This window comes from Thunnus maccoyii, chromosome 11 (genome assembly GCF_910596095.1).
Source record: "Thunnus maccoyii chromosome 11, fThuMac1.1, whole genome shotgun sequence".
Classification (NCBI taxonomy): domain Eukaryota; kingdom Metazoa; phylum Chordata; class Actinopteri; order Scombriformes; family Scombridae; genus Thunnus; species Thunnus maccoyii.
The window spans coordinates 26,939,588-26,959,669 of NC_056543.1; the positions used below are offsets into that span (position 1 = coordinate 26,939,588).

Genomic DNA, 20,082 nt, shown 5'->3' on the forward strand with positions numbered 1-20,082 from the left:
GACAGCAGTGTACAGCTGCCTTACAATTAAAAATCCTACATTCATAAATATTATAATGTTCTGGTTTAGTTAAAACTGTTTTAGAAAGATGTTGATTGTGGTCATTTGGAGGCTGTGGTTCACTAAGCCCTGCCCCCCTCAGTAACTATTGCTATGCCTGTCAAGCTTTCCAATTCTCACATAGTACATATGGGCTGTGTATGAAATCACTCCCAATTCACTATATAGTGCATTATAATTATTTTTGAGTGTCTGAGTGTTGAGTGTGCGTACTATAGATAAAATAAATGCACACAATGAATTTGGACATTCAAATAAAGTGCCAGACAGTAAATATAGTGCACTATATAGTAATAAACAGGGAGTGATCTCAGGCACAGCCTCTGTGTTAGTTTCAGCTGAACATTCAGTTGCTAGTAGCAACTGTTACTGACACAGGTCTGTATCAGTTTAACCGACATTGTCACATTTTTGTCAGATTTGTGACCAAACAAGTATTGACAGGCTTTTTTTACTCTCCAAATGCCCTTTTTGGATCATTATCTGTTGGTACTCCATTCCTTATAGCTACTTTGTGACTATTAAATTACTGTTGGGCTAAGAGTTATGTATTTAATACTATATCATACAGTACGTACTATATATTTTATGTACTTATGCTTTATACTTTATATGTTTACAAGTTAAGTAGTTTAATTTCTGTGTTGTACAAATATTAATCTTAACTGGCGACCCACAATAGACAGTACTGAAAGTGTGTTTAACTCGCTGCACAGCTGTGCACCTATGAGGATAGTGATGGCAGAGGACTCGCTACTGTGGCCGTTATGTTAGCATTGAATTTTAATTTGAACTGTGTTAGAAGTGTTACAGAAATGATAGTAGGTTCTTATCACATTGCTGTCACAACTTAAGCAGAAAAGTAACTCGGGCTTATTCAAAGGTAAAACTGACACAAAATTTCCAACACATTTACACAATGAGGTGCATGTCTGAAAGGGGCTTATGATTCATGTAAGTCCTCACGTAGTGCCATTAAAAGTCAGATGTGTTTGGATCATCACCATGTGTTTTACATAGAAAAGCCATGACACAGTAGTTGTTTCAAAGGTTTTTATTGCTGACGAGACACAGTTCTCGCTGAAACACTCTCCATCTGTCTTTGTCTGAGAAGCCCTCAGGCTGCTGATATAGTTTTACTCCAAAGAGTAACCTCTGACACCAGCACTTTCAGCCCATCCAGGATGTTTTTACCAAAACAATCCCAGTAACACAATCACCTCAGCTTTTAATGACGCAGATTGAATCTTCTCAACCGTGTTAATTTTGTCAAGAATATTCGCTGACGACCTTGTACTTTAACGACGAAATCAAGACTAAAACTAGACAAAATTAACCTTTGAAAATGAGAACTAAGACATACATTTTTAGTCAACAAATAAAAGTAAATGCTGAAGTTGAGAAGTTGATTTACATGTTGCATTACCGGTTCTTGAAAGTAACAGATTTATGGTCTAAATTAATTTACAATCCACTGAGAATAAGACAAGAAGTGGCAACAAAACAACTGAGGGAAAAACATGCAGGCAGCACGGCCACATTTCTAAAAAGGTATGCTAATGTAACATTATCAAGTGCTGTAGATGTCAATGTAACATTAACATTACTTTCAGTCAACTATCTTTCCTGTTGGTATGAAAGGAACAAGTAAATTCCAGGATTAATGTCAGCAGTCTAAATCTTCCCGTAGATGCTAGCTACTGAAATATTGCTGGTAATTCAGTGTTTTAACTCCTCCTATCAAGCTGAACTCTGACAGTAAACAGTATTTATGTGAACAAGTGAGTGAATCCAGAGCAGGAACAGCAGAGAGAAAGAACAGTTCAGCCAGAGTTTGGAAATGACAGTGAAGAGAGTCAGTATGTTGTATTACTGCAGAGAAGAGTGACATGGACACTGTGTGCGAACAAGTAAACAAGTGCCTTTTCCACTAACCTCACTGATAGACTCATAAAACATTAAAAATGCATGACAAAAGTTAGACTAAAATTTCACTGACATGCGTAATATAAAACTTGACAAGTATCTGATCACTGCCAGCTTCGTCTGCGACAAAGGAGCTTTCATGGTGTCATGGTGTCACATCAATTACACTGTGAGCATTTGCTCTTTATCCCATCAAACGATGTTTGTATTGAACAATTCTGCCTAATTCCATTTTTACTCAATTGTGTATGTGTGGTCAAGGTTTAGCAACTAAAGCCATTTGGTTTTGTAAAGATGATGGTCATGGTAAATGCCGACTACTAAACACACTGTATTTCTTAGGAGACAGTTGGCGGTTTAAGGTTGCATCAATAACTTTAATGGAAAATCCTGATTTTGGAGGTGCAATAACAGAGTTTGAAGATGAAGTGATAATATTGTGAGTTTGACTGAGTCCCTGACATTACTTTTAAACCTGCAGTTTAACTTAACTTTTACATATAAATGGCTTTGCCAAACGAGTTCACACAATGCTGGTTAAGTCTATCACTGCCAGATAAATCTCTCTGTATTTCACAGTATACAGAATTTTTAAATCTCATGTCAGGAGGGACATTCCCACTCTGGCTGTTTGAATGCGCACCTTGAGACTTCTGTTGGCTGAGCAGCTAACTTCCAGTTAGCCCTCTGCTAACTCTCTTCTAGACTTTCTAAATGTTATCGGACTGAATGGATCAAAGTCTGATAGTGAAACGAGTTATTTCGTGACAGTTGTGTGACGCTCAAGACAATTTATCCACCGTTTAACAGTCGCAACAGTAGCAGAGTGCTACGGCGGAGCCTATGACGTAAGCACATGTCAACAGCGTTTAATTACTCTCAATTACTCTCACTGCCAGAAGGGGGAGACAAAAGTCCAGCTTTAATTAAGTAAATCGTTTACTATTATCACATTTTTCTCAAAATCTTGTCAAAAATTACTTTTTCTCTTGATTTTCTTTCCATAACCACGGCTCTATTACTCTGTTGTAGACTTTCAAGTCAAACTCATTTGTAGATCGCAATCTCATACAAAAGCAATTCAAAGTTCATTACAGAGTGACAAAACAGTACAAAATTACGTTAAAACATGAGAAAAAGTTTTATTATTGCTGCTAAATGTTTCTACTGTGACAACTCGGTTCACAGCCTCAGTGAAATCTGACAGGTTTGGATGGTGACAACAGCTCAGTTTCAATGTCGTATGTATGTTTTCAGTTCAGTTCAGTGTCTTGAATATGATTATTGATCTGTGTTTCTGTGTTTTGTGTGTCGAGACTTTTCTGCTGTTTCATCCACATGGCTGCATACAGACCTCCCTGGACCAGCAGCTCATCATGCCTGAACAGAAGGGGAAATAAGAAGAAAGAAAGAGGAGAAAAGGTGACGACCCAAAACTACATCTTTAAAAACAAAAAAAGGCATCAGTATGCTCCATCAGAACTGCTTATTGGATGGTTGAACAGCCCCCTCCCTCCACACCTTTCCCAAAAAATTGCGGGGCTGTGTCTGACAATTGTAACTTTCCGAAACGGATAATCCCACATTATGCCGCGTTCATTTCATATCGGAGTTACCGTTATTATAATATTTCCAACTTGTAAATAGTGTTCACATCAACTTCCAAGTTAAAATTATGACTAGTAAGCTGGGATTTTTCTGAAAGCTCTGATATATCTGACTTGGCACTTAATAATCTGGAAGTGTCTAAAAACAAAGCAAACATGGACGCCTCACATCAGTCTGTCATTAAACCCCAATTTCATGGATACAATATAATTTTGTCAATGCACCATATTTTAAACCTTCATAAGATCAACTCAGTTATCATATAACGTGGGAATCTTTCCAGGCCTTCCCATCCATCCATCATGGTGTCAATGCGACATGCGAAGGTGAGAAAGTAAGCCGGGTCTGAACTTCTCTTTCATGCTCTCTTTTTTCATTTGTTGCACAACTATTTCTGTCACATTTGGATTTAGAACCAAATGCAAAAACTTGGAATTCCCTCTAGGAGAGAAAAATGTGTCACATTGTCCCCATATTTAGACAATTATCGTGTCTTGTCCCTCTATCACGGCCAGCCTGTCACTCCGCCTTCAAGTGTGGCCGTTCTTAACAGCTGTAAACACTTTTGCCATTCAACGTGGTCACCATACGAACAAGATCTTTTTTTAGCATAACTCTGGCATAACTATTATGTGACTCTGATTCTGCTTCCCAGCTGAGGCATTCAGTAAACACGTCAATTCCCGAAATGATTCATTTATCTTTTCATTGACTTCGTATGAAATTGTGCTTTATTTGAACACACCTTAAGAAGATTTGTGTTTGTCAGCCATGCTCCAGACTTGCTTGTACAGACCCATATGGGTACTCAAAATGTTTTTGTCAAAATTTGATGAGCAGCTACCTTACGTACGGACAACAGGACCTGTCCAATCACTGATGATATTGTCAGGGACAAAAAAAAAATCTTAACACTTAAAAAACAGAAACAGAAAATCAGAGCAGTCAGAGGAGAAGGTGGGTCCAGTGTCACTCATAATGTCTTGTGACATGAGAGCTGCTTTAAAAACAAAGTTGAGCTATTTAAAATCCTCCTGCAGACTTCAACCAACTTTACTATGAATTAATAAAACCACAAGTCTGTTACTGTCTGGACTGCCAGACGGAAAGAGAGAGAGAGGGTCAGAAATAGAGGTTACAGACAAACGAAGAGCAAAGAGAGAGAAAACTGATGGAAGAAACAGATGGAGACTAACAGGATGGCAGAGAGAGGATGACGGACAGAGAAAAGGAAGGGACATGAGAAACACAGGTGGAGGGAGCGAGAGGGGAGGTCAAAAGGTCGATCTGAGGAAAGAAAATTCGAAAAATTGGAAGATGAGAAGGCTGAGGCTTATGCGTGACCCCAGTGGCTCTATACATCCGCACTAAGCCAGCTGAATTTGAAAAAGTATCTTTTTTATGGCTCTGTCCCTCCATAGTAAGCTGGTGGTTTTTCTCAAAACTGAGCTTTTTGAAAACAGTTTCCAGAGTCAATAAATCTGAAAATGCTAGCCTCATGTGTTAGTGCGCTTAGTGTTTACGAGGTAAACAGAGTTTGCGGAGAACAATGATGTAAACTAGTCATTAAAGTGTGTAACATTAGAGTTAAGATGTTTCTGTCCCCTCGTTCTCTGTACAGCTGATCACAGTTTGTGTTTATTTCGTTGGGAGTATGGGGCTGTGTCTGTTCCACTCCTTCAAACAGATGCTGACTGAAAGAGGATGAGGAAGAAGAGGTCTTTACAAAAACTACCTCAAAAAGTATTTTGTTTTCACATGTAAACAGCATTTTCATAATTATCTGGCTTGGTGTGGATAGTCCTTGTAAAGCACAGGGACAGCCTGAGGATGGGATGCAGCCTCTTCCTGTGTGATGATACCCTCCCACACTATGAGGCAGTGTGTATTCTGACACCGGAGGTTAAATGGACCTGTCTTATGTTTACATCACAGTGTCAATCAAAAGATGAATGGTTTTTAGATGGTGTTCCCCCCACTCATGCCTGCAGGGACAAACAGAGTCACTGCAGAGACAGGTGGGTAAACGCCTGCATCCACTGTGACCAACTCATCAGTCAGGTGTGTTTTTATCAGTACCTTAGTGTTGTTATGAATAGTGCTGGATGATATGTTTATCAGAATAGAAGTGTTTGTTTGAAGGACATACATATGATAAGAAATATCACTCCCTTTGCCTTGCTTGCCACTGCCTGTGTGTGGATGTGTGTGTGTGTGTGTGTGTGTGTGAGAGAGACCTCAGTGTGTGAGAAAGGAAGTCCTACTCATCTCCTATATCAAAGGATTGTACGCATCGGCAGTTAAGTGGCAGCTCCAGTGTGTGTGTGTGTGTGTGTGTGTGTGTGTGTGTTAGTATGGTCCATCAGCCTCTGGGGCTGAGACAGATACCAGGGGGTTTAAGGGTCACACACAAACACACACAGAGAAGTTTTGATCTACAGATAACAAATTTGCAAGCACTTAGGACACACACAATCGTTCAGGTGTGTCACACGAGCACACACACACAAAAAAAACATACACACCTGTGGTCGGAGGATGAGATGAAAATGTTTGTCTCTTTTCTTGATAACGTCCCAGCTCACTGGCTTACTCAAACTTTAAGATATTTTTGTGCAAAAAAATTAGCCTTACCTTCCTCTCTCTGCGATCTGTCCGTTGTGAACTACCAGGATTTGGTCCGCTTCTACAACAGTGGACAACCTGCAAACATACCAGCATTACACCTCTTCATTTCTCTCATGTTATTGCCTGTTGTTTTATATTACTATCTATCAGACATGGAATAAAAGCCAGACTGATAAATATATTATAATTTTAATATTGTGTGGGGAACAGACTTTCGTTGCTCAATAACTGTCTTGTTTTGTGGGGGGAAAAAAACCTTAAATACACTATAAATAACATGTTGTTTTTGAAACGGTGTCACCTGTAACTGTCTATGCAGCACAACCAGTTTAAGGCTTGGCAGCATGGGGTATTAAGAGCATGCAACAGCAGGATGAAGATTTGTATTTCATTTTCTGTCTGTTTGTTTATTCTTTCACAATTGTCATGGAAGCCCTGTTTAGCTAAGCTCTGGCTTTATCGCTCCCTTGAGTGTTTTACTTCCACATGAGCATGAAGACACAGGCTGTGCCATGCCTTTGGTGTGTGTTAGCCAAGAGTTTTTAGAGTTTGGTCTTTACAAAGCAGCTTTTGTTGTCATTTCGGTATCTTACTTTTCTATGTTTGTATTTCTTAACCTGTCACTTCATTGGTTTTAAAACATCTTGCCAAAGGACTACAGCTGAAAATACGCCAGCTGGCTAATTAACAACACCAACACTGGTACATTTACAGAAATGTTGATTAATCTGTGTTGTCCTTACAAATCAATGAAGATTAGTTTAAGGAAGCAAGTCCAAATAAAATATTACTTAAACATGTGTGAATGAGGTGTCTGACAAACGACTGGATGGAAAACCAACACATACAAGATGTACAGCAAGAGTTTGACCAGTCAATGTCTTCTCAAAGCTTTGGAAAAACAGAGAGAAGTAGAGGGTTAGAGTAGCGTAGAGATGGTAAGAGGTGTCACAGGTTGGGAAGAGGGGGATAAGATGAGGAAATGGGTAAAGAGAGAGAGAAACGCATAGAAAGAGAAAGCGGGAGGGAGTCAGAGTGTGCGGTTGGATGTTGCATATGTTCACCCGTCCTATAAAACTGGAACACACACACTCATTCCTCAGTAATCACTAACAGAAACACTCGAACACACACATACTTCAGTTATGTCATTTATGTCACATATGTGCAACAAAATGATGCTCACACATACACACGAGTGCGCACACAGCTGAGTGGGTTTGTCTAAGGAGAACTCTGCATGAACTTGTCTGTAAATTATTAAAGTTAATATTTATGAGCGGCCTCTGATGAGAGTCTGATTAAAGCCACACTCAACGATCTAAATGGCTCTCAGCTCCGGACTCTGACCTCGCGATCTGACCCAGTGGGGGATCGGAAAATGATTTCAGAGGTGTTGTAAAGTGCACAGATGAAAGTTTTCAGCAGATGTGTTTTTTTTCTTTATTTTTGAGATAAATGTAGGAATCTGACATGAATCGAAAAATAAGATTTTGTACAAAAGCGGTTCTCCAAACCAATAGAGCTCATGTTCATGCTTCTCCAAACTGCTGGATGTCACTTTAAGCTTCACTTGAGCCACGTGCCACTCTACTTTAATGTCATCATGGCTATCTTTGGATGCCCACCTTCAATATTTGATAGAAAACCTCGGTCACAGGTAGAAATATCTCTCCCCAGAGACTGCACATGTCAAAAGGTTTTTTTCTCCGCTCATTTAGGCTTTTCAGCAAGAGGAAAAAACTGAGCATGTTTATAAGCAGGCAGTATACTCAGGATATGTAGTTCATGTCCTGTTTTTAAGGTGAGGTTCAGGATAAATCTTACACAGTCCTTTTTTATCTTATCTGGGAAGCAGTGAAGGATAAAATAATTCAAACATCTTTCCCAGACAGACATAAATCTTTATGACACAAATTCATAATTTGGTAAAATACTATAATACTTAAGAAATAATGTTCAGGTTATGTTTCTGTCCCAACACACAGGAAGTGAACAACATATTTTTTGTTAGTTCCCATTATATCAAGTTAATTTTTTTCCTCAATGACTCATTTTTTGTGGTTTTAGTCCTGATTGAATAAATGAAAACATAGTTGATAACTTGTTGACTTTTTCATAGCAGACATTGACTGGTAATAGCAGGAAAATCACAGGCGTTACTAATAACATTAACAATGTTCCATTTAGGTGCCCTGCACACGTTAAATGGAATGCAGCCATGATTCATGTTATTAATTACACCTGTGCTTTATTTGTTGTACATGTTAAAATGTCTGTTGTGAAAAATGACAACTTAATACAGTAGAGCATGTTGTTAGTGTGAATAGTGTATATACTCAAAATACTCACTGACTGTACAGTTTAGATCAAGCCTCTATTCAAGCCTTTGGTCCTAATTGGACATTAGTCATGTTACTATTATAATGGCGACTGGTCAGAATTTGTGGTATTTGTGTTTCATTTATGTGTATATAATGACATGATATCATCATCAGAAGTTCAGAGGTTGTCTAGTTAATACTGAACAAAACTATCTGCTGTAGATCGTGTTTTTAATCTGATATGTGGTGGTGTCAGACCATATGATGTCCTCAAAGATTTGGATGTGTGTTTTTAACTTGTTTTAACTTGTTTTTAAATGTACAGTATATACAAGGCTGTGTGTACTGATCAGGACCACAATTTCTTATTTGTATTTACTACGGCCAGCGATAGCAACCAAAGTTAAGAGACAAAAACCAGAAATGGAAGAAAGTAAGAAATGGGCAGTCCACATAAGGTCAATAGAGTCTTGATGTGAAATACCGCGCAAAATAAATAACACATCAACTTTATTTTTAGACATGTAAAAGAATTGTGGATATAATATTTAATTTATGTCATAGCCAATGACAATTCTTGATGCTGACTGGCTGGCAGTTAATTTCTAGTAACCAGACAGTATAACCAGACACCTATGACCCAGGTGTTTGTTTGCAGTTATGAATTTCATTCATGAATGAAATATGTTTATTCACTTTTCTCACAGAGAGGTACAGCTTATCTACTCAGGAAGTGTTTCAGCCGTGTCCATCTCAGGTGTATCTGATGGAAGAGATGCAATTCTGTTTTTAATCAATACAATCATTGCAACAACACAGTAACTATCCTGCTATAATATTATGTTACGAAGTAGTGCTGGTTCGGTTTGTTTGTATAAAGCCAATGTGACCACGAGCCTAACCCGGGGGATACATGTTGGACTATTTCTTGGCCAGACGCAACAACTTCCTGAAGTCTCAGCTGGTTGGCTGGCAACATCACATTGAAAACAAGACTCCTGGAAGTAACTACACCTGGTCCCATACATAACTTCCCATAAAACCACACTGCACTACCACCCAGACTGTGAGTAACAAGGTGAAGTGTTCATATGGCTGGATTATATTAACAGATAGCTACCAAAATAAAAATCCCTCCATCCAATAACTGAACCTGATGAAAAGGAGATTTCAGCTCACCCTTTAAAGTTCAAACCGTGACCTGTCTCTAGTGATTGTGTGTGTGTTTTATTTTAATTGAAGGCAGACGGATTGAGTCAATAAACAGTCCTGATCCTACAACCAGACTCCATCTGGTGTTGCTACTGAAAGATTAAGAAGCCGGTGGATCAACTTATTCAAAGACTGCCAGTCAATATAAGGTCTTATCTAGAAAGTAGAGACAGAGAGTACACAAGACAAAACATCTGCTAGAATACTGATCAAAGAGCTTGCCTGCTTGGTTCATTTCCAAGGAGAAACAGATGAAGATAAATTGCAACCTGAGACAAATTGACATAATTACTTTCATAGGTTGTTTCTTGGTTATATAGCTGCCATTAGTGGTTGACTATCTTATTAGCTACACTTCTGGTTCAAACCACAGAAGAACTGAGAAAATTAAACTCAACATGCAAAACATCCTGGAGTCTTGCCCTGAGACCAGAGGAAGTCATTGTGACCTTCCAAGAAATAGTCCCACGGGTGACACAACTAATTGTTACTTTTAACACTTCAGTTTTGTATGGATTAATCAAGTGAGATGAAATATGTTAATTAGTGAGCTTTAGAGATGCTGCTAGGGCAGATTTAGTTTGGACAGAGCCAGGCTAGCTGTTTCCCCGTTTCCAGTCTTTATGCTAAGCTAAGCTAACGAGGTGCTGGCTGCAGCATCATATTTACTTTGCACACATGATCTTTTCATTAAAGTTGTGGCAATAATTTCTTTTTTGAGTTTTTTGAGTTGATTTTTGAGTTTACATAGAATTTTAAGGAACCTTCAGTCTGTATTTTGGCTTATTATAACTTTTTGCTGAATTGTCATTGTGTTTTTGTTGATTTGGAGTCAACTACAAGGTTTTGATGTTTAGTTTCAAATGCCACTAGGTCCAATAATATGAAAAAGACAATACAGCTTAACTTAGAGGACTATGACTTGAGAAAAACAACAACTCAGTTGATAGTAACAATCTCAGTGAAGCAGAAGGTATACATTGCCTCTTGTATCACACAGAATATCACCAACTTTTTCTAGAGAGCACAAAACATAACGTACACTTTGCATGGAAAGAAACATATGATCTAATAATGTTGTAATAAACCATGGTTTACTAATGTTAGACATGAAACAAGATAAAATAATTCTTTGGACTATTTTTCTCTATGAAATGTGGACCACAGAGGAAGTGATGCAAAATGGGCTCATGTAGTGTGGCAGGAATCAACACCACAAGCTGCTTCGCTCCTGATGTATTTTAATGTCAGCGAGTGCCAGAGCCTTTCAAGTCTTTTCCAATATCACTCCAACTGCCGAATAACCAGACATCTGTTTCTTTTACTTTTGTTGACCTGTCATCTCACGTCATCTCATGTCCTCCAATCAGCTTTTCATTTAATCTCTCCATCCCTCTCTTTGTGTCTGCTGTAATCCTGTTTTCCTTTCACCACAACCCTCCTTCCTTTCATCTCTTTTACTCACGTTCGGCTTTTCTTTTTAGTTTAGTCCTGTATTACCATCGCTACTGTAATCACATTGTAACAGACCACTGTCGGTCCTAGAAGAGAAAGTGTGTTTATACACTCGTGTCCAAAAAAGCAGACTCATATCCAACACCGTGTTGGACCGTGTTTTTGCTTTGAACTGGCACACATACAGATAGAGGCAGTGAAAATAGGACATCTAGCATCAGTGTTAGAGCTGACAGAGATATTCATGCTTCACCTGACTGTCCAGGAATGACTGGTAGTGGATGTTCCTGTATATTGATGCTGAATCCCTACCAAACCACTTTGCAGACGATACGTTATTTTATTCCATCGTGGATGAAGCTGATGTCCTGCAAAGTTAAGTTCTGATCGTTAAATTAATGTAATTTTGGTTGCATTGATTTAAATGTTGTTGCTTTTTAAACCCTAATTGCTCAACCTTGTTCCAGTGCGTTTTCTTTCATTGCATTTAAAGCCCAAATTGTAACTTTTGTCACACTGTTTGCACTTAATGTTAAGGTTTTGGTCTAAACCCTCAGAAACAGTACTGTATGAGTAAAACAAGGGATCTTATTAAGATGCTTAAAGAAAGGATGCAGAGAGCTTCCTTCCCAGCGAGACACAACTTGGTAGTAATGTCACCTGTGTGCGACCACTATAGTCGTCCTGTTGGTGCAGACCTTGGCCAGTGAAGCCTGGATGTTCCTCTCAGTCTGTGTGTCCAGTGAAGAAGTGGCCTGGTGGACCAAACAACATGTTAGTGGTGTTTAATCAAATGAAATACTGTTTGTTTCAATGTAAACAGAGCAACTATAATGACACAGAACAGTGAGGGGCATCAATCAATCTGACATAGACTCAGTGAGCTGGAGCAGGCATCCTCATCCAGGGATCAAGAAGATCTAAGACCCAAACTAGCTACTACAATCAAAATCAAATCAATGTGTTACATGTTACGCCATGTCTACATAGAAAGCATTTCAGCTGTGTTTTTCAGTCGTTCGTCTCACAGAACACATATGCTTCTATTTTAATTTGGTTTGTGTTTCATCCATGTTACACATGCATAACCGCAATCCAAAGCAAGTTTTTATGTTTTAAGTCTAATTTTTTCTGTTTTATGCACGGAACTACAGTGATCTTGTGTTCAGCTTTGAGCATTGACCTACACTTGACACTGTTCCTGCTACTCTGCTAACATGCTGCTCACGCTACAGGGTTTCAGTTACTCTATGCATGTTGCATTGTTGTGAAAAACTGTACTCCAATATTTAATTGAGTTTCTTTTAATTTATGAAACAGAGCCTCATTGGATTGTAACTTCTGATAAACAGCAGCCAGTCTGTCTCTCTTCTTGTTTTCTGTGTTGAACTGAATAAGAGTAAAAAGAAAAAGCCTGTCCACAAATACCCGCATCTATATGGTACCTCTACAGTAGCTTTTTATGATATGACCTAAACATTAAAATCCTCCTCCTCTAAAATGTGTTTTACTTCTTGTTCCTTCACTTTGATGTTTGACTTTCACTGTTCAGAATGATGTATGTGCAGAGTTTGATGCTAGAAAGCTCTTTCTCTCTGTGGTCAGTTTAAATCTGACTTTGTTATGTGTACCTGTGAGTAGGATTTGTGACATCACAACTAGATCGGAGCCAATCGTGGTCCCGTATGAAACTTAGAATGGACTTTTCAGTAAAGTAGGAGATATCTGGTGTCCAGCAGGAAAACATTTGAAATGAAAGATATTTGCATATTCATAGATTCTGGATTTTTCAACAACAGCGGCACGTAGATGAAATTTTAGCAACTGTCAGACACAAATTATTATTCCAAGAAGAGAATAAAAGAATTTTATGTCTTAACACATGTCTGGAAGGAATCTTTAACAATATAGTAACTGTGTTGCCATGTTTACATTGTGAAAAATCACAGTTCTAAAGAAATATGAGGTGACGTAAAGGGATGATTCTGCTCTAATCCTCCAAGTACACACAAAATATGCAGAAAAGTGTGTGAACAATGCCACTCACATTGCAGCCACTTGTCTGGTCTGCTTGAACGAGTTGTTAGTCTGCAGGTTTATCAGTGCTGTAACTCTGTGTGTAAGTGTTCATATATTCTAACCTCATCCAGCAGAATGATCCGAGGCTCTTTCAGGATGGTTCGAGCGATGGCCACTCTCTGCTTCTCCCCACCGCTGAGCTTCAGACCACGCTCCCCCACATCCGTTTCATAACCTGGTCAGACACAAAGCCATCTTCATCATCATTATCATCATCATCATCATCATCATCACAGGATTCAAATTGGCAAAATGTCCTGTTATAGGATGCTTTATCACCACCATCATCATTCCTGAAACACACACACCCCAGCCTGACCCTGAGGTAGCTCCATTATCCTGGTGTGTATGTCAGCAGCCATGGCAGCTTTCTCCACCTCCTGGCGGCTCGCTGTAACTCTGCTGTAGCGGATGTTGTTGCCAATGGTGTCGTTGAAAAGAACGGTATCCTGGGGAACCACGCCGATGTGTGACCTCAGAGAAGACTGACGCACCTTAAACAGAGAAAGGGGAAAAGAAGGAGAGATTTATTACAGTTTTTAAACTAATTCACTGGTTATTCTTATCTCTTGCAGGTCAGGTCACATAGGTGGTTTGTACATCGCTCTTCACTAACAATATACAGTATGTGATCTACAGATCTGCAGGTCACTATGCAAACTTGAATAGGGGGAATTTCTATCTCTACTTGCTCTTTTTCTCTCACACACAGTATATGTCTACATAAATGTTGTATGGCTTAAGTCATCTTATACTATATAATGCATGCTGCCCGAGGTCACAGACAGGCACACATGTCCTACACTGATTTCTGCCCCTGTCTCCCTGTCACCCTGTCTCTCTCTCCCAAGCTTTTACATATCTGATTTTACCCACTTACCCTCTTTTCGCTTCTGTACATCTCCGTTTTAACTGAAACTTAATATGTTCGTTACTTAGCTATTGTTTCATCAAGCACACTCTAGGAAACACAACTCCCATCATATTTTGTAAAAAAAAAAAAATTTTTTAATCTTTTTTGTGTGTTACAGACAGTGTTTTCCTGGACTGAACCAACATTTAAATCAAATATTTAGGTCAAGAGTCAAGAGAAAACAACAAGCCTTCTCCATAGTGTGTGTGTTCCAATCGGGGAAATATGAGTCAAGAACCAAGAGGTTAAAAGTAGAGCTGCAACGATTAGTCTATTAATCGATTAGTTGATCGACAGAAAATTAACTGTCAACTATTTTAATAATTGAATAATTGTCTTAGTAATTTTTTAAAGCAAAAATGCTAAAAATGTCCTAGTTGCCGCTTCTCTGATGGGAGGATTTGAAGCTTTTCTGTGTCATACATGACAGTAAACTGAATATTTTTAGATTTTGGATTGACATTTGAAGACATCACCATGTGCTCTAAGAAATGATTACAGATATTTTGCATTCATTTTTTTCTAACATTTTATGGACAAAATGATGAATTGAGAAAATAATAAACAAATTCATCAATAATAAAAATAATCGTTAGTTGCAGCTCTAGTTAAAAGTGTGGCTTAATTTTACTAACACTGATGTAATAAAGGTATTGTGTCAAAGGGTGGCAACACCACAAATTTTATGAAACATTTAAGCAGTCATGGCATGAATTTAACAGTGGAGAGTTGCTCCATGTTCCATAATAACCACCACAGCCCGCTGACCTCTGCCTAGCATGGCTGTTTAACATCATGACAAGAATACTAAGTAGTGATGTAAAGCTGTGCTGATTCATATTTTTATATTAACAATGAATCAAATGAGTAAGTGTAATGTGAAAGGGACTGCTTGTAGTTATGAACAGAGCATTTTAGCATCTTTCAGCTCACTGTTTTGATTTTTCTTGCTCAGAAACTCCTCACTCTGATAAACCCGCTGCACGCTACTGTACCTGCCCAGCGCCACAACTGACATACAGTTGGTGACACTGGTGTAATATCAAGTTCAGCCCTACTCCCTAATATTATTAAAATAATGTAATATTACTTTTGTCCAGAGAAAGTTGGAAGTAAGTGAACGTTGTAACAATGAGGTGAAACTGTCGACTGGATAGCAAAACTACTCACGACACCGTGCTGTTTTTCTTTAGCTTACTATTTTCAGACAGATTTTTAAAAATAAATTCTCCTATACACACTTGTCACTTCAGTTGTGAAGATCTAACATGTTTTAAATTATCTTCACCAGAAAGCAAGAGATCAAAATCCCTAACTGTTACACACTGTGTGATTTATAAGCAGACGGAGCCGACCAGAAGGGACTCCATCCAACTTGGTCTGATTGTTTTAATGTCCAAACCATGTATCGATGAAATAGTCGTAATGTGTTCCACTTTTTCAGAAGAGACTTCGTAGAATTTCGGGAATCTAGCCCTTGATCTCTCCTGAAATAATTTCCGGTTTTAAATGACTCTCTGGTCAGTGCGCAGTACTTACAGCCTTTCCTGTGGAAAGCTTTCCTCCTCAGCCACAACAATACAAATTCCATTTCCTGCACCAGCTTGGTTTGGCTAATAATCAAACACTTTCCTTTAATTTGATCTTTGACGTTTACTTTTGGTATTTATTCCACTCAAGAACAACACGGCATCTGTTTCTGATCGAGGCGGGCTGACAGAGCTCTAACAACAAATGTTAGAAAAAGAGAAAGAGACAGATGGAGAGGGAAAAGAAAACAAAGAGGGATAAAAACAAAAAGAGCCTTTTATTGTTTTGCATTGAAAAGGGAACAAAAGGAGGAAGAATTAGTGTAAAACAGCTGTTCTCACACAAAAGAAATAAAGACTACCATTAACGACTAAGTCAATCTGTAAGATGATGTATTTAAGATACGACCTCACCAACCCTTTCTTCTACAAAATATGTTTATATATGATTTGCCTTTGCCCAAAACATTTATTGCTGCCTGGATCACGTTAAGTGGCAATTATTTTTCCAATCCATGCAGTTATATCGCACAAAACTCAAAGAGAGCAGGTGGAGGTTGGTGGTTGGATGTTCAAAGCACTGGACTCCACCACTACTAAAACACTTTAGGTTAGGGAGAGATTATGTTTTTGTTACATATTGAAGAAGCCAAAACATCCTGTCTCATGCTTTAAGTCAGTGATAACTTCATCAATTCAATTCACATTTATATAACTGATGAATGACAGGTTCTTGGTTCTTTTTCCTACACATAAACCTCTGTTCCTCTTCATCAGCCTGCTTTAAACCCAGCAGTGATTCAACATGACGCACAGGAAGGTGTGTCACAGCAGAACAAGAACAAACAGGTAGTTATGAGCCGTGATTGGCAGCATCACTGAGCAGGAACTAAACTAAATTGAAACGGCTGTTTGTGTCGTTTAAAGTCTAAAAAAAGCAAATCTGACTGACACCTTACACAACAAAAGCGATGACTCACACCTGCAGTTTGTAACCAGCCGTCGGCCTGCAGAGTCGGACTTATCAGAGCTTCACCACATGTGGCTGCCATATGCAGGGACACACAGAATGATACAGGACAAATGGTCCGGAAACAAACACAGAGGTCCAGCAGACTGAGATGTGTCCACAAAAAGCAAAAAAACTGCACACACTTTAGTGCAGCAAAACTCACATGAACTATGAAAAAGAACCAATCGAGAAGCTTACTGGCAGTAGAAATTCTCCCTCCTTTAAGCTGTTGAAGCCACTAATTCACCAATTTACTTTACTACGGTTTACAATCTTAGTGAAGATAATCAGTGTGCTCTAGTGTGCGCCTTTTTCCGAGAAGCACCTGATTCAGCTGCACATTGCTGGGAGGTGAGCCGAGAGACACTTTTCATCTAGGAATAAAAGACTTGATTTGGCTAACATAGACTGCCTCATTTTAGCTTCAGCTGAATTTAAGAACGTATTTTTGCACAGAAGGAGGACTTTGGTTTTTGTCCCCAATTTCTTAGCGTTGTAGCATTAGGACCACTTCATGGCCTGTATAAAGAGGAGAAAGGATTACAGCAATAACTATCACAATGCAAATATGGCCATTTGAATATCATATTAAAAGGTGCAGTGTGTAGAACTTAGTGGCATCTAGCAGAAATGGAATATAATATTCATAAGTATGTTTTAATTAGTGTATAATCACCTGAAAGTAAGAATCATTGTGTTTTTGTTACCTTAGAGTGAACGCTTTATATCTACATAGGGAGAGAATCCTCTTCCACAGAGCCCGCCATGCTGCATCGCCATGTTTCTACAGTAGCCCAAAACAGACAAACCAAACACTGGCTCTAGAGAGGGCCTTTCATGTTTTTTGCAAGTTTCATGGCCACTATAGGTTCTCCTACATGCTTGGAAGGGGGTGAGGGTGTGTATTCAGTTGGTTGCAATCTGTGCAATCTGCAATCTCACCAATAGATGGCACTAAATCCTACACACTGCACCTTTAAGACAGAAATCTGAACCTGTCCATGCACCTGCGGTCATCAGATTACGTTTGGTAGACAGAGCCAGGCTAGCTGTGTCTCCCTGCTTGCAGTCTTTATGCTAAGCTAAACTAATTACCTGCTGGCTCCAGCTTTACACTTAGCATACAAAAATAACAATCTTCTCATCTCAAAATGTTGAAACATTCCTTGCATTGGACTTAACATATCTCGTCATACTGACCAATTTTTACAAGAATAATTAAAACGGAAGATGAGATAAAATGACTTGTTAAGATGGACGATGTTTTACTGTGTTAAACAGGCCAATGAATCCTTTGATGGTGACACATTAAACAAAGTATTTATAGAGTGCAACATGAAAAGAATGGTGGATTTTAATAGAGTGACAACAGGCAACATGTGAAACAGATGGTGTGTAAAAACTGTTGGCATTAAACCCAGAGCTCCACATTCTCCTCACTCCGTAAGGAAGGTGAGACTTTATGACCACCTTGTGATCCAAAATCTTTCGTTTTTTTTTTATTCATCTTGAATATCTCCCACCTATTCTCAGACGTGATTGAGCTGTTAAAACTGAATTATCGTGCAGTTTAATAGTTTATTTTATTATGGCTGTTCTCTTTTTCACCTCCATTATTCTTCTCTATAACAAATAACTCAGATGACGACATAATGTAGCTATTAAAGGGGATGTATCATGCACATTTACAGGTTTATGTTTATATTCTGGGACTCTACTGGGATATCTTTGCATGATGTACAGTTTGAAAAAAACTCCTTATTTATCTTAATCTTTATGCTTCTGTCTGAAACAGGCTGGTCTAGCTCCTCTTTCTTTAACGCCCCCCTCCTGATGAGCCCACTCTGTTCTGATTGGTTAGCATCCAGAAGCTGCATCTCAGCAGACATCCTGAGGCTGGGGTGGTTATACCTAAAGAAACAATAGTTGTAGGATTTCGCTTCTTTTTCTGGTTCTCTTCTTGAAATGGAAACTTCTCAAATACATCAGTACATGTTTGAGCTACAATCTGATCCGAAATACGCAGGTGGGCAATGTCAACAACCTTAGCAACAAAGGCTATGGAAGGGACAGCCATTGTGGGCATGTGCAAACAATCTGACATCACAAGTAGAGGTAACTTTGCAAATGAAGCATTCAGAGCGGGCTGAAGCCTGGGCTATTGACTTGTAAGGAGCATTTTTACATATGTTTTGGGACTTTGACCATGTTACACAACCAACAGTTCAGTTACAATCTTTGTCAGCTACTAGACCCATATCATATAATCATAATTTACAATCATAATTTGGGATAAAAAAGGGTAGCATGGGTTATGCTGAGGTTTGATAAGCAAGCAGTAACCATTGCAGCTGAGTGTGACACACTGAGACAAGCACAGCCCCAAAACATACCATACATCTCTCTTATCGTGACTCTTAATATATGTCATTGCTGCAATACACACAGAAAATCCAGCAAGGTGTGACATCACCCATCGGTTTGCATTGCAGCCAGTTTGAAGCCAAGAGTTGTAGCTTACGGTTGGCGCCATCTATTCGTTCAGAGCCAGAACCTTCCAGATAAGGAACTGGGAACTGGGAACACTGAGCACTGCACACTTTGGCTAACGTTAGCTACTATAGTCCGACTGAGTACGAGTCCCGGAGCCGAGGAGAGCAGCAGGTGAGCCAAATATCAATCACAGCTGTCAATCAACGCCCACACGGCAGACATCAAAGCTACTATATGTCTTCAATTCTTATTAACAGAGCAATTGTTTGAATTAGCAGTGGTGAATTAGTAGTGTATAAAAGGAATTTCTGAGAGACACGGTTGGTCAAAACATGACAAAACCAACCTTTAGAATTTGCTGCTGAACACTGAACTATCTACAAGTCTGTTTTTATAATAAATGTTTTCTGTTCTTCCTGGCATAAAAAAATGCATATAAATAGAAAAATGCACGACTACAGATGATAGTCAATGGATGAAGAGAGAATTGGCGGAAAAATGTTTTGTGAATTTTAATTGTGGCCTCCAGAAAAAGCAGAGGACGTTAAGGAGTTTCACCACTTCCTGCTCCTCCTCCTGCTGGAGAAGGTTAAAAACTAGAATGACAAACAGTCTGACTCTAATTAAAGAGAATACCACATGTTTGTGTGTGTGTGTTGATTAAATGGTCCTCCTGCTGTGTAATTATAGTATAAACGAGGGTCCTCATAATCATCACCAGCCTCTTCATCTGAACAGCATGTTTGAAGTACTAAAACAGGTGTGCATGTGTATGAGTGTTGTGAACTGCTTGTGTTGTTCGGTTTTTATTGAGACTTTTGGCAAATCATAAACAGAGTTACT

General features: G+C 38.9%; 1 protein-coding gene across 5 annotated transcripts in view; it reads right to left on the bottom strand.

Annotated features, from left to right (window-relative positions):
• Positions 1–3,103: 3,103 nt before the first annotated feature.
• Positions 3,104–20,082, bottom strand: part of abcb6b (ATP-binding cassette, sub-family B (MDR/TAP), member 6b) — a 29,649-nt gene continuing 12,670 nt past the window's right edge. For 2 of the 5 annotated variants that reach the window (XM_042426966.1, XM_042426971.1), the window contains 5 exons: positions 13,612–13,786; positions 13,355–13,467; positions 11,874–11,968; positions 6,229–6,297; positions 3,104–3,366 (listed from right to left, as the gene is read on the bottom strand). In XM_042426966.1, the coding sequence (XP_042282900.1) occupies positions 3,240–3,366; positions 6,229–6,297; positions 11,874–11,968; positions 13,355–13,467; positions 13,612–13,786 (579 nt within the window). In that variant the 3' untranslated portion in view covers positions 3,104–3,239. Of the gene's footprint in view, positions 3,367–6,228; positions 6,298–10,354; positions 11,582–11,873; positions 11,969–13,354; positions 13,468–13,600; positions 13,787–20,082 lie in introns of those variants that run through there. The other 3 variants (XM_042426967.1, XM_042426968.1, XM_042426969.1) reach the window with 3 other exon arrangements.